General features: G+C 35.5%; 1 protein-coding gene across 12 annotated transcripts in view; it reads right to left on the bottom strand.

Moving 5' to 3' along the window:
* The window catches only part of Wdpcp (WD repeat containing planar cell polarity effector), a 391210-nt gene that overhangs the window by 280219 nt on the left and 84681 nt on the right, over positions 1-26310 (bottom strand). For all 12 annotated transcript variants that reach the window (XM_013514679.1, XM_013514684.1, XM_005385718.2 and 9 more), the window contains 3 exons: positions 17531-17645; positions 15216-15349; positions 11300-11491 (listed from right to left, as the gene is read on the bottom strand). In XM_013514679.1, the coding sequence (XP_013370133.1) occupies positions 11300-11491; positions 15216-15349; positions 17531-17645 (441 nt within the window). The remainder of the gene's footprint in view (positions 1-11299; positions 11492-15215; positions 15350-17530; positions 17646-26310) is intronic.

Here is a 26310-nt window from a genome sequence, read left to right as displayed (position 1 = left end):
ACGTATATAGTATATAGAATATATCATACTTCCTAAGTGCTATAAAGTAAAACACACCAGATTAAGTGGCATGGGGAGTGACAGTAGAGGCAAAAGGGAGTGTGATATCAAGACGTCAGAACAGGGCTCTCCATTAGAGATGACTTGAAAGACCAAACCATGCAGTCATCTGGGAGAAGAGAGCTCCAGGCCTCTCCTGTGGAAGCTCTGAGGGTCTGATTAAGGACCCAAAATGGCTAGAGAAGGAGGAGCTAGGGAGAGAGTAGAGGAAAACAGAAATTGAGGAGTAGAAGGTATTCCCTGTACTCTACAAGTAGTAGCCTGTAGAGTAGTAGGGACTTGACATTTTTCTCTAAACAGATAAGAAGCCATATACAAGTTTTAAGCAGAGGAAGAATATCATCTGACCTGCAAACTAGTTTTATCTCCTCCAGACTCCCCTCACAGACTCTGCTCTGAGTTTAAACTAAAACCTGCCCTCATTTCCCCAGCTCTACTGCTTCATTCATGCCCTTTGTCTGAAATCCATTCTTCACTTACAAGACACTTGGTTTTTTCCTACCAATCATACTTACCATTACTAAAAGTATCTTTTCCTGGTTTTCTGTATTCCTTCGAGCAGAGTGACATTTTTAATCCCACCTCCTTATTCCCTTCTAGGTCCCATCTTGGCTGTTACGGCTTGTGTCTATCCCCTCCAAAGCCTAACACAGTCATTGGGCTTTTTTGGAGGTGGCTGAATCTAGTGTGGGACTGATTGGTGCTGCAGTGCTGGGAGGATGAAGGCTAGGTGACTGATAGATCAGCTCACTGACTGGATTGGAAACTCCCTAATCCTAGTAGACTGGATGCAATATAAGGGAAGAAAGAGGCTTACTCTCCCCCTCACCCCCCCTCCGTTGCTTTTGCTGTCTTCTGCTGCCATGAACTATTGCCCCTCTGCCATGTGCCACCCTGCGTTGGAGCCAGCTGATTATGGACTGAAAACTCTACAACTGTAAGCTACATAAACTTTTCCCCTTTAACTTTGGGTGTCAGGTATTTTGTCCCAGCAACAAGAGTAAAGTAACTAAGACAGCCATCTTGGCCAATGCCTCTGTTGTGATATTTAGCCTGCTATTTGCTTCTGATATTTAATCATATGTTTTCATTTTTACTGCAAGTTTAAAAAGATAAACTGTCTTGTGTATTTTACACCTTTTTAACCTGTGTAATATAAGCAAAACACTGTGATGCTGGTAAGCACATAATACATATTTTAGAACAGTGAATTTTTAAAACAAAACAAAACCCCGTAATGCAGGTTGAAATATCACACCATCAAAAAGCTTAAAGTCTTGTAAAGGAAGCCTTAGGGCATGCTGAGTGCTTGAGCTGAAGGAAATCAAGAAAACTGAGAGGCCGGATGATACCAAGTAGAGCTTGTACTCATGCAGAGACAGCCTGAACAGAGGCCCAGCCAGCCAGGTGGCGGCCTTGGCCTGCAATGAGTTAAGACTCACAGTCCTAGGGAAGGTCTCAGGCTTCCTGGTTCCAAAAGTTTGTGAGATTCTCTCTCATGGGCTCAGTAGATTATTGAAGAGAAAGAGAAAAAAGGAACAATTAATGTTTAATCAATTTTACATGCCTATATTTGTTTATGTGAGTAACCAATTTGAAGATAATATGTAATACAACAACCATTGTTAATTTCCTATCACTCTGCTTGAAATTCTGTATCATTTTTATTGTTTTTGTGTTGTTTCATTTATGTCGTTGTGTTTGTAAATTTGTTTCTGTTCTTTGCTCTTTAAAATAAAAAAATAAGGAAGGGATATAAAATCATGGACCACATGTACCCCCTTTCTGATGCTGTCAATCTCAGCTTATTCTAAAATGGTAGCTAAGGTCACAGAATAGCTTGCTGTCTTCCCAACTGTCTGTGTGATTATGTGATTATGGATGGCTATGATTTATTTAAAGGATTAAAATGTTTTGTAGAGTATAGTTAAAAACACCATGGGTTAGGGGATAGCTGAATGGTAGAACATTTGCCTAGACCCTGAGTTGAATCCCTAGCACATACACACACAAAGCTACTATAAAATTTTAAAGACTTAAAAACACTTAAGATGAATAAATTTCAGTAAAGAGTCAACCTACCAATAGTAAATGAGAAAGCAGGGTACTGTGCTACTCACTTTTCATAAACTGTCTTATTTAATCTTTTCAGTACCCCAAGGTTCAGTATACAATCTATATCCTAGAGATAAGGACAATGTAGGTCAGAGATATTATGTAAGTTGCTCTTGGTATTAAAGTTAAATAATAGATTTGCAGTTTAAATCCAGGTCTGACTCTAAACACTTTAAAGACTCTGAAGGGCACACTGCCTAGCAAGCACAGGTAGTTTATAACTTTATAAAACTAAATCAGCTTTTCCTCATATGACCAGAGAGGAGGATATTTTGAAGGGAAGGGGTAGGAAAAGGTGAAAGGCTTAAAGACATAAATTATGCACCTGACAGTGAAAGCTTTAACTTTGGTGTGGGAAAGAAGGAAGTGCTGAACTGTTTTGTCAGGTAGAGAGTACTAACAGCAACTTTCCTTTGCAGGAAGGAGGAAGTTTGGAAGAGGGCGTCTTCATAAACTGACTTCTTTTAAAAATGCCTCATTCATGGATTGATCAAGTTGTACGGAAAATGGAGAACATGCTTAGTAAATAGAAACAGAAAAATGTCCCTAAAATGAACCAAATAAAATGAAATCATATTCTCAATACAAAAATTATACACATCCAAAATAGCTACGTTTGAAGTATTTTGTATGTTTGAGTTCAAAATTTAATTCTAAATTGGACCAGCCCCTGTATAATCTCCACCAACAACACTGCACAGAAAAGCACAATGACAGGACATGACTCTTGTTTTGGTGATAGAAAACTCTGAGATCTTGAGCAAATCGCCTCTCAGAACTATAGTTTTCTCATCTGTAAAATAAGGATTTATTCCTTATTTTTTTTGAGTTGCAGGATTGCTATAAGATTTATTTATTGATTTATTGATTGACTGATTGAGTTGCAGGATTGCTATAAGAATTAAAAATAATGTAAGTAATATACAGGGGACAGAGGGGCTCTCAATAAACAATGGCTATTATTATTGTTCCTAAAGAGAAATCCCTGAATTCTTTGGCAAAAATAGCATATAACAAAATGGACAAAAGACACCGTTACTACGTAAAATCCGTATTTAATTACTTAGAATTTATAGTTGATACATATTAAAAAGAGGTGGCTTAGCTGGGTACAGCGGCACATGCCTATAATCTCAGCACTCTGCGAGGCTGAGCCAGCAGGATGGCAAGTTCAAACCCAGCCTGAGCAATTTAGGGAGACCCTTTCTCAAAAAAAAATTTGTTTTTTAAAGGGCAGGGACATAGCTCAGGGCAAAGATCTTAGGTTTAATTCCCAGTACCACAGGGACAAAAAAAGAAGCTAGACCACAGAGGGGAGAGGGAAGAAGAAGGGAGGGGTGGGGAGGGGAAGGGAGGGGAAAAGAAAAAAGGTAGCTTGGATTTTTTAAATGATATTTAGCACTGTATTTGGCATATGGTAATGACTTAATAAACACTATTGGCTAAATATACTTTAAGTAAGACACAAGTTTTATGACTATATTTGATGTGATTTTTAAAGATAACCAATATTATTAGAATGAAAGAGACATCTCAGTCTATGAAAATGATAAATCTGTATACTGTCACGATAAGAGATGTCATGTGTAAAAAAATAGACCAAGAATATGTACACATGACAGTATATCTGCAAAAGGTAATGTTTATAAATAATTTGAATTACTTGGCAGAAAACCTCAGAACAAAAGTTTTAGTCAATCAATAATAACGAAATGATGCTTCAATGTTATCTAAATGTGACGTCAATATTTAATTAAAAGAATAAATGGGCTGGAATTCTGATTAAAATTCTGATGTAAGGCTTCTTTATTTAAAACAGGGAGAAACAGATAAACAATAAAAATGAGTTCAGATAAACATGACAATGAGATACAGGAAGAAAATTCAGTTGTTCAGTTCTGAGAAAGCGCTAATACATACAACAGATCAAGATAATGAAAATGAAGTGCACACACCTGTATTTTCAGCAGCCTTTTAAAACTATTAAAATAGATTCTATTGAATCATGAGAATATATATCCTATTGAATCATAAAGAATCATAAGTAAAAAAAATATGTTAATACATTTTTTTAGCTAGACATTCTGTTAGCAGATCTTGGAAATAAGCAGAAAACAAATAGAAGTATAATAGTTACTGCAAAATACCAAGGGAAAAAGTTGTAAAAATCCAAATTTGTGTGTACTAAGACATCTCTCATCTTATATCTATGTACCTAGTTTTTTTCACAAAGTGAAGTCAGATTAAAGTACTAGTCATGAGATGATCAAGGCCAAGATATGATGCTAAGATAAAGGAGTTTTGAAAAATACTGGGTGTAGTGAAGGGAGAAATGCTAAGTGACAATGCCCTGAAGAAAAGAGAAAAGAAGAATTCAACAAGAGAGGATTGCATTTGGTGACACATAACCTATCAAGATTAATTTGAGGTCTACTCCCACTTTCCAGAAGGCATGCTCATCGTTACCCTCTGCAAACTTCACGGTTAAGAATTTCCTTCTCTTGATTTGTTCTTGGTCTTAATCTTATCTTCAGGTAATGCTCAGACATGGTCAATTCTGAAAACTAATAACTTTAAAGATTCTTAAAATACATGCCGGAGATTTCTGGAACTGGCAGCAAGATTTCAAGTAAGATTGCTTGTGAAAATGAGCAGGATAAGGCACTCGGACAAAAGTGAATAAGCACACAGTGTGAGAGAAAAACAGTACAATGAAGGGATTAAAAAAATAAAATATTTTAAAAATATGAGAAGTTTGTTGAGTCTAAAAAATCTAAAAGAAAAGATATCTGCTTTAATTGTACAGCAACAACGGAGGTACAAAAAAAGCACAAAAACACAGTGTGCTACTAATTCACTATCTACTAAGCACAAGAGAGACTACCCTGTTGCTCCATATCTTTATTTATTCAAATATGTCAACAAAATAATGTGTTTTCAAATGAATATATCTCCTACTTCTAATAGCTTTCAATTAATTCTGACATTTATATACAAGATAAATATATTAATGTCTTACAAACACAAAAAACCTTAGAAAGATGAGTTTCTATTCAGAAGTGTAAAATTCTCTATCCATATTTTTTGGTGTACTAAAATTATATGCTTATACGTTTGTATTACAAAAAATCCTCCAGCTAGCAGAACTGTTTTATAATAGTTACTGCAGTTATCCAAAAATTACTTCATAAAAGAGAAGACAAACAGATGATGGAGTAGACTAGAAGCCCAGCCAGATACAGTCAACTGATACTGGACATAGGAACAACCGTGTTAATTAAAATACCATTCAATTAAATGGAGAAAGGATCATCATTTCAACAGATAGTCCTCAGATACTTAGACATTCAAATGCAAAAACATGAATCTAAAGAGAGGGCTACACTTTCATAAAAAGTTGGTTCAAATTTAAAGGGCTTATCACGACCAGGAACACAGCATCCTTGATTCTGCAAATGCACCAGTGGTAGTAATGTAGTTTTTACATCTCTCTGAATTCTCATATAAAATACATACAAGTAAAAAGCAAGACCAAAGACCCACAAAAAGTCAATGAAGATTTAAAGAGAAAACACTGTATACAATAACTATGCGATCCAATAGTGTAGATAAATTACAACTATTTAAAAATGAGAAGGGAATAAATGAACAGAGAGAGTATTGGCAAAAAATATTTGAATGCTCTCCATACTTTACATTAGCAGTGGTTACATTAGTGTGATATGACAGGTTTAGGTATGTACTATGGAACAATGCAAACAAGTAATTATGGGATACTCTAGTTCATTCCTTGTCTCCTCATGAACTAAGACTACTGGCAAAGAAAAGAGGAGATATGGATATAATTTAGAAGTTAAATTAGAAAACATATAGTGCTGAGTTTGAGTTAGAAGTATCAATATGGACTATGAATATGCACATACATAAAATTTCTAATTCTCTCTGCTGAAGAAATGTAGAAACAGTGAGCAATCCCAAAGTAGGAGGGCAATGTCCTTAATATACTGCCTTGCACTTAAAGTACCATTTTCCATACAAGAAAGCAGCTTCTTGGAGAAATTACTACTTCCAGGTCTAGGGGTAAGAAATGTACGACATAAGCATGCAACACACTGACTGACATACCAGACTGCAGGGGAGCAATCCAAGACTGCTGAGGTCATGAGTAGAAGAGGGGACCAATGGCCAAAAATGGGGATGCCAGAGTTTCCAAAGGGATAACAATTATAGTTTATTAAACATATCAAGTCAAACATGTTTAAATCCATGAAATAATAAGCTATTTCAAAAATTAAAATTAACTGGTCATTTTTTACCAGGGAATCAGTGCATTATCTTGACAACTGATAAACAATAAAGAAACACACATTTATTCTGCTTATCCTGTATGAACACAAGTGAGAAAATTAAGAGGAACTGAGTAGGGGTATCTCTTTATGAAAGTATCCCAAGTAATAAAGGAAAATAAATAATAAAATTAGAACATTACCATTTTGCAACTTTAATGTAGAATTTTCAAAGGACTGAGAAACACACTGAACTATGCTATGAATATACAAACAACCAGATCCACTTTATGGAACACTACGATTTCAACAGATCAAGTTTAAGTAAAAGGAAGGGCCTCTGAAGATAGAGATTCCATTAAAATGTTTTTATGGATGATATACTATGGTTTCTGAGGTTGTACACTTAGATGGAAAAACAGTACGGTGTACAAGACAGTGAGTAAAGTTCATGACAGTGGTTACTCCGGGGAAAAAGGGAGAGGCTAAGAACGGGACTGAAAAGCCCAGTCACTGCCAGATGGTACAAAGTTTTTCAACCTGGGTGCCGTTTCCAGGGGTTTCCCTTACAGTAGCTCATTCAACTATGTATTTACTTCATGAGATTTTATTTATATATTTATCTTCTTATAACAAGTTTTAAAAACCTGACATCTGTAAAATACAACAGAATACATATGTCCTTTGGCTGGATGAAGGCTGACACAGTACATGTGTTTCCTTGGAAGAGATATTTCTCAGGTATTTTGGCTTTTTAGTTAAATATATCTGCAATTAATCTTCTAAATGCCCTTTTTGTCAAAGTGCACTATATGAGCAGTTGGTCACATTACCATTTTAGTTATCGCTCCTGAATAATCACTGCAAAAATAGTGTTTAATTCTTATGAAAAGAATAATTTGTGAGATGACATTTCCTTAGCCCTGACAACAGCTCTACAGCCTAATAGCGCTGTTTGTGTATTTTTGATTAACTTGGTAAACAACTTTATTGTTTGTTTCTTTGTTCGTTTTGCCATACTGGGGACTGAACCCAAGGCATTCACACTGAGCTACAATCCCCAGGCCTTTTAATTTTGTTTTAAGATAGGGTTTCACTAAGTTGCTAAGGTGCCCAGGCTAGGCTCAAATTTATGATCCTCCTGCCTCACTCAGCCTCCCAGGGTGCTGGAATTACAAGCATGCTCCGCCACAGCCAGCTCAGGTGACTGTCTGAATACGATATTGTGAAATTACTGCCACATTCAGAAATCATTACCAAATGAATACATCTAAACAGTTAAAATATCTGCCTAAGTATAAAAGTAGGGTATGAATAAGTGGACCTCATATCACTGTCAAACTTTTCAAAAGGAAGTTTAAGGAGTATGTGAAAATTTAAATGAAAATTACTATCAGATATAATATACACATATCCTATAAAAATATATTTTTATGAATTTACTGGTAAAAAATTTTCTGTTTCTACATTATCTATTGAATATTTTTCGAAAGAATTTTTTTCTTATACTACATAACTACCTCTGCTCTGTGCTTCTAATTAAGATATGGACTTGTTTAGAGCTCTGTGGTGTGAAATTAGACCAGCAGTTTTCTAATATCCATAAAATAAATTAAAAATGTTTTTCCTCTGAAAGACAGATAATTCAGTCACAGAGAGCTTACTCCTATGTTTCCTTTGTTTTCTTTTTCTTTTTTTAGCTGCTTGGTAAGCCAATTTTCTACTTAGAATTTACTGTTAAAACTCTCATTTGGTTCAGTATGTGGGCTTTATCCTTTCCATGGTCTGTTATACAAAAAAGATGGCTTTAGTTTTTTTTCAGTTTTCTATAAAGCAGTGGATTTCAACTTGGATAAACATGAAAATCCTCAAGGAAACCTGTAAAAGATACTGATATCGCCTCCCCTCCAGAGATTCTGAGGGAACTGGTCTGGGTGGGCCCCTTAAAAGCTTTGCAAGTGACTGTAATGTGTGCCTAAGACTAGGAACTCTACTGTTCTAGGATCTAGGATCCTGCCACTGTCCAAATTAAAGCTTATTATCTTCTGATTAAATCCAGATGGGAAATGCTTTTTAAAATTCTATGGTTTAATAGACCAGACACTGAATTTCTTCTCTACGAATATTTTTTTTTTTTTAGTTTGAATTTTAGGTTTTAAAAGCATAGTATAAAAACAATATATTATATTTTATATTCTGATGATCAATTTAAAAAGTTTCCTCACTGATAGTGAAAACAACCTAAAAGTGATATGCCTCAATAGACTGGTGGCTTTTATTCATGATATTCTTTTTTTTCCATTCATGATATTCTTTAAAAAAGAAAAAAGCAGTACCTCATAGTTAAACCTTATACCTTCAATACAGAAAGTAAAACATTCACTTTTCTAGCTATTTCTTTCAAAATTATTTATCTCTTGCATATTAAAGTTCACATGAGTTTCTGAAAAGGAAACGTTTATTTTTTTCAATAAGTTAGTTTTGAAAGAATAGTCCAGATCCTAAAACAAAAGCTCTTCCAGAAAGAAAGAAAGAAAGAAAGAAAGAAAGAAAGAAAGAAAGAAAGAAAGAAAGAAAAGGAATTGTGTACCTTAATATATTAGGAGTGAAAAGGAGGACATTATGCAATGAGTGGTGAATGCAAAAATCCTGCCAGGCTGGAGGGGTAGCTAAGTGGTAGAGCAGCCCTGGCCTAGCAAGTATGAGATCTTGGGTTCAATCTCCAGCAAAACACATACACACACACACACAGCAAGAATACCAAATAAAACTTTATCAAAACATATTCAAATACATAATTGTGAAATACAAATTAATAATTTTATAGAAATAGAAATTATGGAAAACTGAGGAAAAAATCAAATGTCCAAGAAAGAGACAACTTGTTAAAAATGCAATCAGTAATTAAATAATCTATTCTCCTTAAAAGACACCACACCTAGCCAGTTTAACACCTGGTTTACCAAAACTTCAAGTACCACTCCTTTTGGTACTATTTCACAGATGAAAAAAAGAAAAATCTAGACAAATCACTCCACAGAGACAGTACAGTCTTCATATTAAACATAGATAGGATAATAAAAGAAAGTAAAATGATGTACTAACCTCATATTTGAGCACATTATGAAGCTTCTTTAGTCTTCCTTATCATCTAAGTAGAATTAATCACTCCCTATTGGCTCCCATTATAGCTCACACATAGTCTCCCCACAGCACCATCCACAATTTTTTTCTCTACTGAGGTCTGAATTCAGGACTTGCTACACACTAACCAAATGCTCTACTGCTAAGCTCATTCACACTTTTAATGCACGTACACATTTTTACATTTGTCTTTCACTGACAGACACTAAGATCCTTGCTGGTAGGATAGTTTCTTATACATATTTCCTATTATGAAATACAGTTTAATAGCTGCCGAATGACATGGTTTCAGGTAGAAATACCATTAATGTGTACGTGCAAGAAGTGAGAAACAATGCGTCAATGAGCAAACGCCTCTGACTGCAACATAAATTTACATAAGGAAATAATACTGGAAAGGTAGGCCAAGGCCAAGCGCATGAGTTTTTCAGTGTGGGACTGAGTTTGGTTTCAGAATCTACTGAAGACATTTATGTGGGTGATGGCTAAATCAGAACTGAGCTTCAGAATCCAGATAAGCACATTTTGGAGCAGTCAGTGACCTGGAGGTTACTTATCAGGTTGAAATTTATTACTTTAAAAGTAAGAAAACTAAAGCCAGTTAGGGTACATAATCAACCTAAAACCATTCAACATAAAATTAGGAAGAAGCAGGCAAAAGCTTAGAGAGAGGAAACTCCATTAAGGTCACACAATAAGAACACGGTACAATCAACAAGCAAACATGGGTTTGTTCAACTCTAAAGTCTGTGACCTAGATAACACCAAGCAATAAGGAATATAGACCATACGTGCCCTAATTTCATGTTAGTGTTCTCATTTCAAACAGTTAATTTATTTAATTAGTTTTACTTTTATTATATAGCAAAACATGTGTAAGAATTATAATTAGTTTAATTATGTTATGTCATTTTGATGAAGTCTTTTTTTCCATGAGCTTCTGGACTCAAGATCAATAAAATAAAATGGTGGGTGTGAGCCAGAGTGCAGAGGAACACAAAATACTTGCTCAGATCCACACCTAGAGCACTACAAATGACCTTAGTCACAGCAACAGAATTGGGAAAGTTTCAAAAAAGGAAACTAAGAAATGTATAGCAGAGAAAAGATTCTTAGGGAAGACATACATAACAGAACTCTTCAGTCTTAAAACACCGCCTGAAAGTTTATAAAACCAAGAGGTAGATAAGTATAGAGAAAATTTAGACATGGTCAGCTCAGAATACCAATTCTGAGAAACACTTGAAATCTAAAAGTAACAGATTTAGGAAACAGATTTAGAAAATATAGGAGCATACCATTTCACCCCAGCAAAACTTCAACAAAAAAGGACAGAAGCTCTTATTTTATCAGTGACTAGTTCATCTCACGAACTCCATTTTTCAAACAATGGAACTATAGCACACAGCACTTAGTAACTTGTTCACGCACAGAGAGCTAGGTAGTGGCAAGGCCAGGATTTGAACCCGGAAGCCTGTGATCTTAATCATTATATTATTCCAGCCAGTCCTGAAATTGTCTAGTTCTCCTCTAGCTCTGATACCTTTTAGGATTTCATTTCATATGTAATTTCCTTTTCTTTGAAAAAAAAATAAATTATAGGTTTAAAATTCAATTTATTTCAGAATAGAAAAACTAGTAATATTATTTTATTTGCACTTCATTTAAAGTGTTTATATTTCTTTTAGGTTTACCTCCAGTTTTCCTTGAGCATAACCCAGCAGCAGCAGATTGGCTCTGTCCTTCTCAGAAGCAATGGGGGCCCATGGCCAAGCATCATCACTGACCAGTGGCCACCAACAAATAACTACATCCTGAGTGCAACTGATAGCCAGATGACGTTGCGTTGTCCTGTTTACTGGGCCAGGCACTTCATAATAGGAAATCTAATGGTTTTAAAAAAAAGCATACAAGAAATATTTCTTTTAAAAGATGAAAAATCCTCAAAGTATTACAAAAATTAAAGCATCTGTAAATGTAGATACATGCAAGTAAATATGCATGTTAAACATGTGCTTATGAAGGTGTCAGAATTTACCAAATTCTTTTGACACATATATAAAAAAGACATATGTTCAAAATTCTCCCCATTTTTAGCAGAGGAAAGGAAAAGAAGAAATCTGAATTAGGGAGGAACTGGATGCAGCAATTCCAATCAATACCAAAATGTACAGTCATGGTTGCTTGACAGCATCGACCTACACATAGGATTTAAGACCAGCTGTATTAAATGACAAGTTCAGTATTGCTGACCAAGAGTGTCCGACTACTGTTTAAGACATAATATGTTAACAATGACTGACAACAATAAAAGGAAAAACAACTCGAGGCAAATATCTCTTTAAAGAATATATGAGACATATACACATATATTCTGCATAAAAGGGATAAGCCAGAGCATCATGCGTAAAAGTTTATGCAGCTTCTGAGAATTATGCTTTTCTCTCTTAGGAAGGATTTGTAGAATTTATTATTCAAACTATGTTATTTTGGAACATGGTTATTTGAAAACATAAGCACGACACCATCTGGGTGACACATGCCAAGGAAATATAGATTGCACCGTATTTCTGCTTGTGGAATTAATGGAAGGTTGATAGCTTGGAAGAAAAAAAAAAACTATCTTGCCATTGCTGGTCAGCAATAATCGAACCACTTTCTGGGGATTAAGCGCATGGCTAAGCCTACTGGACCAGACACTAGCAAAGGGCAGGGGGTCTTCTTATCAGAGAAATGCTTCTGGAGCCAGTCTCACTACATGACAGATTGCTTTCATATTCCTGTCTGCAAGGCAACAAAGGATGGCAGTAATGCGATAATGCCAGAGTGCAATGGGTGTTAAGAACCCGTCGCATTTATGTATTGTATTTAGTAAATAATCAGGCTCATCCAAATTGTGATCTCACCACTCAACCAAGGCCATTAAAATCAAGGTTAATGCTTTAATAATCCCCTGCTATTTTTTTTTCAATATGGTCAAAAGGAACCCTTTTCTATTTGCATGGCCATAATATTATTGACCTCTTCATCCTGTGAATGCACATCAAAAGGAACTGAAATCAAAGTAATTACCAGTGTTGTTCTCTCATGGTAAACATTTAACTCCTTGCACTGTCCCTTCACTTTTAAACTGAATTGGATTTTTAAAATATAGATAGGAAAACTTGTTAAAGGTCAACAGTTTCAAAATACTTACCCTGAAATTTTCTTTGCCAGAATTATTTCAAATCTAAAAGAATTATGTTATGGTATAGCAATAAAGAAAGACAAAACTGTAAGACTCTATATTACTTCCTTGTTTTAAAATCTAAATGGGCACTGACAAAACATGTACTTCATGCTTTTAAGTGGAAATTCTTATATTTAAGTTCTCGATGTAATTATTTTAACTTTCTTGAGAGAAATACGATGGAATTGCTAAGTGCTTAAAATATACACACATTAAATTTTAACATACAAATTATCGTGAAAGCATTTCACAGATTTCTAGAGGAAGAAATAGAGTTAAAATGCCTGATTGGCATTTTCAGTCCTCACATAATACAAATATTATTTAAAATTTCATGTTTCCTAAAAGTTTTAATGGCGTCAGTACTTTCTCTTGATGATCAGGAGGGCAAATAAAATTAATATAAACTTCTAAAAATATCCTCCCAGTAGATAAGTGATAGTTTTGACTAATTATCACACATCTATAAAAATTGAACCAGTAAGTGAAATTTATAGGTTTTCCAAAGGGAAACAGATATGGGAGTACCCATAATCCTAATTTCCCAAATACAAAGGCAGAAAGAGTAAGCTAATTAATTCCCTTCAATTATAAGGACCCAAATGCCAGGTCTCTCTTCTAAATCACTTCATAAGAGAAAGTGACACCCTGACAGTTTTTCTCTCCTTTCATTACCAGGTAGCTAGATCTCTAAGCTGAGAAGACTTTACCAACCTATCCATCATACATCAGATAGTTACACAAAATGTTATCAAATGGCATTAAATTTATTTTAAATGCTTAAATTAAGGCATACTGGTATATTTAAAAGACCAACATTAATAAGTAAACATTTTAAATAAATCTAAAGTTAGCCACTTGGAAAATAACATCCCTTTAGGAATGCTAAAAGGACTCATTTTTTAATTTTCATTTTTTGTTAGTATATGCTTATGATATATAATAATTACATTCATCTTGAGGAGCTGGTACCTTCACATATAGCATTTTGATCATTTTTTTACTTCTTCCCCCACCACCTTTTCCCCTAGATTCCCATTACATTTCCACAGATCTACCTCCATTTCCTACCATTTCTCTTTTATTTTGTTTAAATTATTATTATTAATAATAATTTAAATTATTATTATTTTGTTTTGTTTAAATTATTTCTATTTAGGGTCTTTCGTGTCACAAAAACCACGTAATATGTAACTTCCTGTTTCTGATGTATTTCACTTAATGTTAACAGAATCATTTTGACTAACCAGATATAGTTAGTATCATGGATTTCCAATTAAAGAAAATCAATACTATACGAAGTTTCATAGAAGCTCTACAAACTTGCAAGCAAAAGCAGACTGTAGATTAATATCATAATGGAAAATCTCATTTAGTGTATTTTACTCAATATTAAAACCTTTTTAAATAGGAATAGATGCTTCTTCTAAACAAGATTACACACATCGCCCCCTCCAGATCACTACCACCTCAACTATCATAAACAATAATCTCAAAGGGTAAGAAGTTAGGTTACATACTATTTTCCAAACACAAATTTTAAGACAGAGAGCTGACTTCAAAAAAATCTCTGCCCTCACTATAGACAGTCCAGGTATGGCCTAAGGGTGCATCTTTTTTTCAGGAAGCTGTATATCAGCTCTGTTCCTAGTGAACAGTGAACTGTCTCAAATCCACGTCACAGAGGCTGGATCAATCTTGCAAACACAAGTCACCGCTGAAAAGAAGCCCTGAACTGAAACAGCCTAGAAAATGTATTACTCATCCTAGAAGAGAGTATGCCCTCCCGGCAGTTAAAATGTAATGTGGCAAAATTTAAACACATCATTTAAAATAAAAATCCTGCCTGAACAGGTGAGATGTAAAGTCTCTGATATAAGGAAATAAATTACTTGGAGTTAGTGAAGGGCTACTGCATATGGAGGAAATTTTATTTTCTCCAGTTAGAGTGGGTCCTTCTCACTCCTGATATATTATACTCTTCTACTAATCTTTGAGTACATTCTTCTTTCTTTCATTTCTTGTGAAATGGAAATGAAAGCAGCTATAGAGGTTCTTGGGAAAAAATGAAAATAGTGCACATACTATCACCGGCAAGAAAACTGTTTTCAAAAATGTAACTGGCCTCTTCTATCCATCTTTCACTTCCATAACTACTACATGAATTGCTCCAAATATGCCATTATTAGACATCCTCAATCTCTGAACAATGAGCATACAAAAGTAAACTTTAAATGGTCACTGTTTGCAGTAAGTGAAGCTTAATTCTATAATAATTTTGATTTTTCTGAAATCCAGAAATGTTCAAGAGTAAGCATCACATCAGTTCGTGTAATAGTCTTACTTTAATAATAATATGGCTATGTAAGTTGAAATCTTACCTTATAATCCAATGCTGAGAGCTTTTCCAGTCTTTTGTTTACATCAAGAGAATCCGTCTTCTTAGTAAACTGAATAAAACATAGTTTACTTTGTGCCAAAAATGATAAGAGGATGAAACTGTCTGTAAGGAGGGCTAAAAAAAATTTTGATAATACCAAATTAGATTAAATTATAACAGATTTTTTAACTAAAATATTACAAAAAGCTATTTTCAGAAGATAAATATTAACTGGAATCACTAAGGTCTCCTAAATGTCATCATGATGTTCTACAAGGATATTAACAATATTAAGAATAAGTAATACCCATCCACCTATATTTTGCCTGTGACTATTTCAGTATACACTGATGTTTGGGGATAGCCAATAACTGAGACATGTGTGGAAGCAGAAACAGACAAGCATAAAATACTATTAAATACCTGAATGGATGATTTTTTAAAAACTACTTTTATTTGTGCTCTAGTTCTATGTTTATATTATATAAACCATCTGAGGGAAAAAAGTAGATTGATTAGGAGACATTGATCAGTGTCCTCTACCAATCTCATTGTTTTTAATTTAAAAACAATTTCATCAGCAATTCTTCTTTTGAGGATATAGGAGTTAAATGAAATAAAGCACATTATACCCAATATGTACATTACATAAATTAATATTTAATAGTGAAGGCTAGCAGAAACACTTCCATTGCTCTATTTCTGACACATATAAGTAGGCCAATGCTTAATAACATGGGTGACATAAAGGGCCATTAGTGGTATAGGAAATTACTGATAAAAACATATTATAGGAATTTGACAAACCTTTTGTATTTTCCCTGGCATAAAGAAATTAAATGCTTTATACATTTTTCTTTATTTCCACAGCCCTAGCCATGCAAGTGGTGACCAACAGTGGATCTACACAATTACAGGAAAATCTGGACAACTGCCAAGAAATCACATTGTTATCATGGTCCCATGAGAGTGTATTATTTTAGGTATAAATAAAAGAAGTGAAAAAAGATAGCTCAGAGACATGAATAGTATTGGAAGTTTCCTTTTAATTCTTATACAGGAGCATCAATATGACAAAATAATCACAGTCACAATTTCATTTGCAGTGTCAACAAAGGGTTTGATTGTTAGAATATGGAAACAGAGCCTCTTCCACAGGGAAGCTTCCTTAGTACATGCTACAAGGAAGGGGAAATGGCAAGTTCACAAGCCTACCCTGCTTGTTATCATCAGTAATGTTGCAATGTTGCTAATTATAGCCATCCTGCAGAGTGCTTTTAAGATGATGTGATTGTTTCTGATTTACTCAGAGGTAGCTGGTGAGAGCACACAGAAGAAGCAAGGTTTCTTCACTCTCACCTTTATCCTTTCCACTAGACTACATTTTCCTTTGATTAGTCAATTTAAGATACTGGACGTTTTCAATCCTTTATGATAATGCAATCTACCTCTAGAGCTTTTTACCTTGAAGAAAAGGACATGATCATAAAAATTCACAAGTCAGCACAGTGTAATGGAAAAAAAATGAGAGTTGCAGTCAGAACCTATGTTCAAATCTCAGTTCAGTCACTTTCTAGCTATATGAGCCACAGTAGCTCAGCATTAGTTTCCTTACTTTAAAAATGTAAATAACTCACCTTATATGGTTGTTTTCTGGGGTTAATGAAATAAATAGGTTGGCACCCAACCTAGTTTTTATGGCTCAATATAAACGAGTAAACTCGCTATTCAGTAAGTGGCTTAAAATCGTTTTCTGTATGCTTGTAGCACACTGACTATGGTGTCACCTGATAGAACCAGATTAATCTAGTGTATGAGAATATGGCACTATTTTTTTAAATTTAGAAATATAACCACAAATCTGTCAAAAGTTAGTATTCACAGACCTTAGTAAAAAAGAATTTTCCTACAAAAACTGAAGCATGTATGATTTTTTTAAACTGGTGGCAGTGTTGCCATATTTATGTTATTCCATTGAAAATTCATTTGGAAATAAAAGCATTTGAAATGTCAACAATGAAGGAATAATTCTGAAAAAATATAAAACCTATTTCGAAAATGTTTACTTTTTTAGGAATGGGTAAAAAATACTCAGAATATAAGCCTAACACTTAACAAGAAAGGAAAAAAAAATCACTGATATTAAATTTAGGTTGGAACCTACATAGGTCCCAGGGGTTGTAAGTATACTATTACAAGCAATTACTTGTTGTGTTTGCAGGTCCCCAGTGGTAATAATTAGTCTACCTGTTGACACACTATTTCTCCTGTCCCACTGTTAATGCAGGCAATTGATTTGCACATGGGGGTAATTACCATCACTGATGGTGTCTGAGATGAGCTTCCCCACCAGGCTTCTGTCAATCACCACTTTCTCCAGCTGTGGCCCAGAAAGGCTTAGAGACACCAGCACACCTGAACCAAAGAGGAGCTAAAACCAGGTAAGGGGGGAAGGGGAGGAAGACATGCTGGGTATTAGAATCTTTTAAAATCTTGCTCCAAATGTACAACTTAAACAGATATTTACACATGTATTTACACCATGAAATTATAAAGAGGTTTTCTTCACTGAAAAACAATCACTCCAACATTTCAGAGTAAAAAGAAACAGACAGTAAACACACTAAGTACTATACTGATCAAAGCTATATGCAAAAAGCTAATTTAGTGAATGTTTATTATAAGCCTAATCTTCTAAATACTTAGTGCCCATGCAGAAATAACTACTTTGGTTTGCATGTATAAAATATAATATGTTCTATATTAAAATATTTTAAGGTTACTGTTTGTATCAAAATGTAAAAGAATTTTTAAGTTTTGAATAATCATCATTACACATTAAATAAAGAAGAGAAGCCACTATTACAATGTAAATGGCTAATGTTATGATTTATTTGGAATTTAAACCTTACTTCCAAAAAAAAGACCTTCTGAGTGTAAAATATTAAAATACATGTAAATCAATGCAAGCAAGTAAAATGTTAAACTTTAAAAATCTCATGATACATACCATAAACAATTTCACAAGAATAGACAAAGAAATAAAATATACAGGCTTTATCAATATCAGCATTCAAGGAACCACCCAATAAAAGATGATTGGATATCACCACTGTAATTTTACACCATTCCTTTCCATTTGTAGCAACCTAATTCATTCATCTCCAAATGTTTAAAGCTTCTGAAAGAACCATACATATGTGTATGCTTGTTATCTACGAGATTTTGAAATATCAACATTGGAAGAAATTGTTTCACCTTCAAAGCAACAGACTCAAAGCTGATGAATCATGGAATAGCATATGGTATAAGAAGGAAAAAAAACAATTGTCAGTAAACTAATCATGAACATGCTAGCCAAATTCAAAGATAATTATGAGTTAAACAAAACAGGGGAATCCCCCACCCACCTAGGCATCATGTCTCAGCTAGAGAGTGTGATTCTGTGTCAAGACATATTCGGGTGTGTGTGAAAGAAGAGCAGCCCACAGGAGCAGCGTCCTAGAAAGAAACACCACTATTCCCTCACTGTCCAGGCAAGTGAGTCAGAAAAGAAAATGAAGGGTCTTTCTGTACATATTGTTATAATTCTTGTCCTGGTCATCAGAAACCTTACTCTTCCTTGATTTAATGGACTGCCCCATTTCATGTTCATGCCTCTGGGCAGCAGGGGAGACTTATTCATCTTTATGAGTTCTGGAGACTAATAAAAGAAGGTACATTTGTTCCAAGAACTTCCAAATACTTCATAAATTAATTAATCTCTATTGCATTACATCCAGCCCTGCATTATATCTTGATGGCAAATGCTGATATATAATTACTACAGGAATTCCCCCATCGCAACATAGCCTATGGTCTTCATTCCCCAAATTGTCCCTCCTCACGTAACTTTGGGATCTCTTCCTTACCTAGTTTTCCCTCTCCACAGGCTTTCTCCCTTCCCCATTTTGCTCAAAATATCTCTAAAATCTGTCTTATTCTATTCATTTCTTCCTATTAAATATTTACACCTATACTCTTATGCACCTCTTTTCCTAATTGTTCACTGACACCAGCTCCTTATGGGTACTGGCTAAGCCATATTTACCTTTGTAACTTAAATGCCTACAATAATTCTGGGCACATCATAGGTCCTCAATTAATGTTTAGAGGTATCTAGTAGACAATTAGAAATGAGTCTCAAGTTCAGGGGTGAGCAGGGGATAATATTTGCATTTGGGAGTCACCAACAATATAAAGATGGTATTTAAAGTTATGGAATTGGACAAGCTCTCCTTAAAAAATGAACAGGAGGAGAAAAAGAGGTCCAAGGTCTGAGCGCTAGGATATTCTAATCTTTAGAGATGTTAATTAGGTAGGCCACTTATTGAAACCAAGATTAGGTATTTGTCAGGAACAAGGATGTCCACCCTTTCAGATCTCTAAATATTTTGTGGCTAGAGGCATTCCTGATACCACATCTTTTTTAATATGAAGGCATAAATTAATAAGGTAATTCATGTATTTTATAAAACAGCCTGTGGGAAAGCATAAAGTTTCCAAAGTACTGGTGCCAAAGATACTCCTGGATGTGGTAAAGGAGATAACCAGTATTAGAAAAAAAATAGTCTGAAACTCAGGGAAAGAATATTCCAGCCCAGACAAGAAAGTCCTAGTTTCAACTCTGATTATTTCTCCAAAGCAATTAGTCCTAAAGTCCTCAAAATGAAAAAGGCTTTCGGACATTATAAAGTTTAGTACGATAAGAAGAAACAAGGAAACAAAGGCTATGTCCTGTTACATAGCAAGTAGTTGAATTCTAGTAGCTCAGAAAATGAAAAAGAGCAGGCCAAGGGGCAAAAGGAGGTACCTCTGAAGCAGATCCGAGTTTTAGAAGAGCTCTAAGATAAACTAATGAGAACACAAGTGGGATTTCTCAACACTGTCCTTTCAATGTTATCTTTTGTGCAAGAAACAACTAAGGGAAAATAACTGAGACTTTTCCTTTTGTCTGATACTCCTCCAAACAAGAACTGCCTTCCCTGTTATTCCTGCTATGACCATGTCTCCAGCTGTTGACTTTACATTTTCTTCAGTAAGTTCATACTACAGAGCTGTGCTTTCTTTTTAAGACATCTGAAAGTGATTCTCAGCATCTTGAGATAGCTCTTCAAATTGGCTCAATTTTAGAATCCACAGTATTTAGATTGAGTACTTAATTGAAAATAAGATGGCACTTTGAGAAGAAAGAAAATTATATCGGATGGCATCATTAATCAAAACCAAAAAGAACACAAAAATTCATTCAACAGTTCAAAAAATTCTCTCAGTGTCTCCCATATACTAGATAACAGGAAACAGGGAGACAGATCTTTTGCAAACGGGAAGCGGTCAAAGAGAGAGGAGGAAGGATAGAGAGGGAAGTAGAAGGGGAAGTAAAAAGAACGAAGATGTGTTACGCACAGGTACCAACTCCCTACAATGAAGATAATCATTATGTGTTGCAAACATGTACTAAAAAATAAAAATTACAAAAATAGTAATGGAGTTCTTATATAATTCTCAATCAGAACAATAAAGCAGCTAAACAAAGGTCTCATACTAGTGGGAAAGTTGTGACCAAAACAGGTCTACTCATGACATTTCTATACTGTCCCTGCTACTGAGGAAATAGCCTTAATTCTCACTTTTCAGTTGACTTTCATGGAATACCCCGTTTTCCTTTCTCTAGCTCTTTTCTTTACTCTAAACCAATGATGGCGAACCTTTTAGAGCTTTCAGTATTACAACCTACTGTGGCACATGTGCTATAGGTTTGCCACCACTGCTCTAAACCAACGGTTCTAACCTAGGGATGATTTTGGATACCAGGGGACTGCCAGCAATCTCTGAAGACATTGTAATAGCACCTCCACAGAGCCTAAAATGAAGACTACTTGTTAATGAATTGCTGTGAAGGTGAAGAGTTTTCCACATCTCCATCAAGTACATTTGGGAGTTCCTCAAATTCTAATCAACACTTGTCTCACATAAAGAAAAGATAATGTGATAAGCTGTCCTCTGACGTGAATAAGGATCAGTCGGTCAGATGTGTCAACAGAGTGATGGACAGTGCACATTCCAGATCAGAAGCCTGGAAGAAACCTGTTCTGTGTGTCTCTAAGAACATTCAGGGCTATGACTCTGATGACTAACGCCAGTTGCGAAGACACAGAGAGCCCCAGGGTGAGTTACACAGCTAACCTTAGTGCAACAGAAATATACTGCTAAACACCTCCTTGCTTTTGTTCTAATTCTCTGCTCACCAATCAGCTTTCTTATCTATAAATTAGTCTCTTGAGTAATTCATCCATCAGGTAGGAATGCCCCAAGCAAATAAGCAATGTTTATGATGCCAGAAATATCTCACATTGTAAATTGATAAATTGCCATTCTAGTCAATAAATCAGTCACTTCTGAGTTTGGCTATTGTGAATGTTGTTAGTACAAGAAAATAAATGGAGATAACATAAGAGATAAATAATTTTAATTAATCAGAAATTTTCTGCCTAAGTCCATGGTATACTGTTGAAGTGAAGATGAAATTATTAAAAGTTACAGAACTACAAAAGCAGCAGCATCCCATTTTACAAGGGAAAAAACAAGTATGCTATGCCTATACACATACATACTGAAATTGTATAAACACAAGAAAATATCAGAAAGAATACACGCAATATTGTTGGTAGTAGACACATCAGAGATGGAACTGGGAGCTGGAAGGCATGAAATTTATCTTTTTGCCTAATAGATTTCTGAACAATTGATACTAGGAATTCTTCTACTTTTGGTTATTATTGGATATTTTTATATAAAACTTTTCAAAAGTAAACAATGAAGCTCTTAAAATATTTAACGATAAATGAAACTAAAAAATATCTAACCATTTTTATTTTATGGTTTTAAAGTAATGGCACAAATATGTTTCTAAATTAACAATGCACTAAGAATGCTTCCTTCCTATTATTAGAAACTCTTATGAGCTTTAGATAAATTCTAGAATTTAAAGAAAAGTCTCTTCAGTTCTTTAGAAAAACAGTGAGGTTGATATCTGATTTATATAAAATAAAGTAATATTGATAAAATGTTGTAGAAGAACATGAAAATTTTTATTTTATTGCTGATCAGCTTGATAACAGCACAACCTATTCAGGTTTATTTATTGGTGTCCCAGTAGAGGGCATTGTTAATGCGTGAGTCCCACTGATCCTGGCCTCCTGGATCCTCACCTGGTTATCTGAAAAAGGCATTTCTGAGTGAATGATCAATTTTCGTTAATAATAGGTGTGTTATATATTGCTATGTGAAACAAGTTACAGTACCATTAGGTACAGAAATGTAGGTAAAAATCAAGGTTCTGGGGGAAGCACACCAATGGCTGGTTGCTTCCCAGTCTGAACTCCAGGCTGGGAAAGCTGCAGAGGGACAGTCAGAGGCATAAAACCCAATAGGCCATGGATGCATTCAACCAGGTGGAAAGAAGTATCAAGAAGGAAGGCACCAGAAAGCACAAAACAGTGGTAATTTAAACACTGAGAGGAAAACTTGACCCCCTGGAGTTCTGCAAAGGAAAGGAGTCTGATCTGAGAAAGCCACTGTGGAAGACTGGGCACTGACAGCTTGCACAGACTCTGTAAACGTCACGGCTTTTCAGAGCCAGAGGACATATCTATAATGCACACGGGCAGAGCTCACCCTCCAGCCAGGACTAACAGCTTCTACTAGGAGAGAGGCAGAGAAGGAACATTCTCGATGAGAGTGGGTAGGAGGGAAGAGGGAAGGAGGGAGGAAAAGAGGGAGGGAGAATTCGGGGGGAATGAAATATCTCCAGTATAAATACTGCCCACAAAGAAGAATATTGGAACTTTTTGTTTGTTTTGTGTGGATGTAGGAGTGCATGCGTGTTTTTATTGCTTTTGCTTCTGCAGTGCTTTACATTGTTTTGTTAAATTTTCCCACACCAAGGGTTGTTTCACACTGTGTCTCCACTAGTTAATCAATTACATTCAATCTCCCTATGTTCTTCTTTCACTTTCCAATTATTCAGTATTTTCTTTTCCCTTCCCTTATATCTTTCCCTTTCCTCTCACATCCTTTCAAAAATCCCCCTTCTATTTGAGTATTATCAATAAGCCATTCTTCTCTTTTTTTTCATTTTTCTTCTCTCCTGACCTGTCCTCATTATCACTCTCCCTTTCTTTTTGAAGGTTCATGAGAAAGTGACAAATTTTCAAATAAGATTTAAGTTCATATATGGTAGTTATTTAGGTGTTGATATTACTCATAGTTATTCTGTCCTTCAAAGCAGTGACAGAGATTGCATTTAGTAGTTTGAATAGGTTGAGTGGGTGTTCTCATGCTGAGCCTTACCCAAAGCCTAGGGACCATCACAAGACAAAGCCATGCTCAGAAAAGACCTCAACACAATCAAGGCACAGATATTCATCCCAGCTTATCTGAAAATTTCAATGAAAAAAAACCAAGAAACATGAGAAAATAAGGCAACAAAATGCTACCAAAAATTCATAATGCCTCCAAAACTAATCCCACAGATACTGAAGTGGATAAAATTTCAAAAAACTTAAAAACTGATAGTTGAGATGATCAAATGAGATCAGAGAAGATACAAACAAGGGGCTAAGTGAATCAATTAGTAAAATGATCAATGAATTCAAAGAAGATACAAATGAACAGCTCATTAATTAAGGCAGACCATATAGGTTATACAGACCATTTCAGTAAAGAGACAGGGGTTCTGAAAAAGAATCAGAAATACTGGGAATGAAATCCTCAATCAAATAAAAACCTCAATTGAAAGTCTCACCAGCAGACAAGATGAATCAGAAGACTATCAGGAATTGAAGACAATGTGGATGTACTACAATAGTGAGTTGGTAATAATTAAAAAGCAAGAAGAAACAACAAAAAGATTATGCAAAAGGTCCTGGACAACTCTAAAAGAACAAATTAAAGTACAATTGGTCTCAGGGAAGGTGTGGAAGTACAGGCTAACAGCAAAATCTATTTGCTGAAATTATATCGAGAATTTCTCAAATCCAAGGAATGAGATAGATAATAGGTACGAGAGGCATTCAGTACCCCAAATAGACAGGACCAGAAAAGAACATCTCAACAACACATTACAGTCAAATGGGCAAAAATTCACAACAAAGAAAGAATATTAGATGCTATTAGAAATGCCAAATCACTTATAACAACAAAACTCACAGGATAATAACAGATTTCTCAACGGAAACTCTAAAGGCCAGAAATGATACATGAAGCCTGGAAAGAAAGTAACTGTCAACCTAGATTACTACATCCTTCAAAATCAAAGAAGAAATAAAGATCTTCCCAAATAAGGATAAACTAAAGAAACTGATGACCAGAAAGCCAGTGTCGCAGAAAGTGCTGAAAGAAATCCTAAACACAAAGGAAGAAGACAACCAAAACCATGCAACAAAAGAAAAGAATAAATTAAATTGGAAGAGTAGATAAACAAATGAAAATCAAGAATGAGTCAAACACTAGAAAAACAAGAAAATGGCATGAGCAAAAACCTTTCAATAGTAACGCAATATAAATGATTTTCATTCTCCAGTGAAAAAGACAAGAGACTGATAGAAGGAACAAAAAAATAAGACCCAACACTATGTTGCATGCGGGATGCACACCTCATCTAGAAAGACGCAGAAACTGAGAAATCTGTAGAATATAAGGAAACAGTCCTAACAAGTTTAAAGCCATGAAGATAAAAATAAGAGTAATCCCAAATAAACGCCCACACCATAAAAATAAATAAATGTCCACACCATAAAAATAGAGTAATTCCAAATAAATGATCTAATGATACATCTCAGGATCTGAGCAAAATAAGAACAAATCATATCTAAGCCATGTACAAGGAAAGAAAAACTAAATATTAGCATGGAAATAAATATAGACTAAAAGAATAAAATGAAGGATCAATGAATCAGAGTTGATTCTTTGAAAATATAAACAAGAATGACAAACTCTTAATCAACCCTACAAAAAAAATACAGAGAAGCCCAAATTAATAAAATTAGAAATAAGAAGGCAAAATCATGTCATCTCTGAAATCTAGAGGATTATAAGACTCTATTTTGAAAATATATTACAATAAATTGGAGAATCTAGAAAAAAGGGATGAATTCCTAGACTCACATGAGTTACTAAAATTGAAGCAAGGAAGCCCAGTGAGTCTGAGCTCTGCCTCCCTGATCAGCGTGCAAGGCAGGCAAAACCTTGGGCACCCTCTGGGGGTTCAGTGGCTACCTGCCACACCCAAAGTGTGTCGGCCCAGGCTAGGCTGAACCCCGGACATCTTTGGGAAGCCCGGTGAGTTTGGGCTCTGCCTCCCTGACCAGCATGCAAAGCAGGCGAAAGCTTGGGCACCTTCTGGGGCCTTGGTGGCTACCTGCCACACCCATAGTGTGTCTACCTGGGCTGGGCCTAATGTGACATGTTTAGGAACCTGGTGAGCTACTCTGGGGCCTCCCCCACTAGGGTGTGAGGCACGTGGATCCCTGGACAACTTCTGGGGCCTTGGTGGTCACTGTCAGAACAACTCACATCCCCCTGGTAGCTCCACTGAAACCTGAACATAGTCAGCGGCCTCGGGGAGCTCACCCTCACCCCTCCCCTTCCAGTGTGGGAAGCAGGTTCTGTCCTAGGCAATATCTGAAGCCTCAGTGAACTCGGCCTGCATCCCCCAACTCTTGTGGAATCTGGAGTTGAATCTCCAGTCTCAGGAATGCCGGTGAGCCTCTCCCGCCCTTCCCACACACTCCTGGGAGCCAACTGAATGAAAGAAAGGTCGAGAGCATCTGTGACCCCACCTTGCCACCACTCACCAGCACAGGAGCTACACTGTGTACTGGGGATCTTCAGACTCTTACCCTGCCACTCACACACAATCAGGACAGTGAGACTGCACTACAGGGAGTCTCTGGTTCTTCAAACATGGCAAAACGAAGGAGCAAAATGCAATCCCAGACCTCCACGCCACCCAAAACAAGTCCAGGAGGCATCAACACAGAAGAGCCTAGAAGTCA

The sequence above is a fragment of the Chinchilla lanigera genome, unplaced genomic scaffold, assembly GCF_000276665.1.
Source record: "Chinchilla lanigera isolate Chin_1 unplaced genomic scaffold, ChiLan1.0 scaffold00023, whole genome shotgun sequence".
NCBI lineage: Eukaryota > Metazoa > Chordata > Mammalia > Rodentia > Chinchillidae > Chinchilla > Chinchilla lanigera.
Note: the sequence above shows the minus strand (reverse complement) of the source record. Positions and strands in the feature narration are given on the sequence as shown.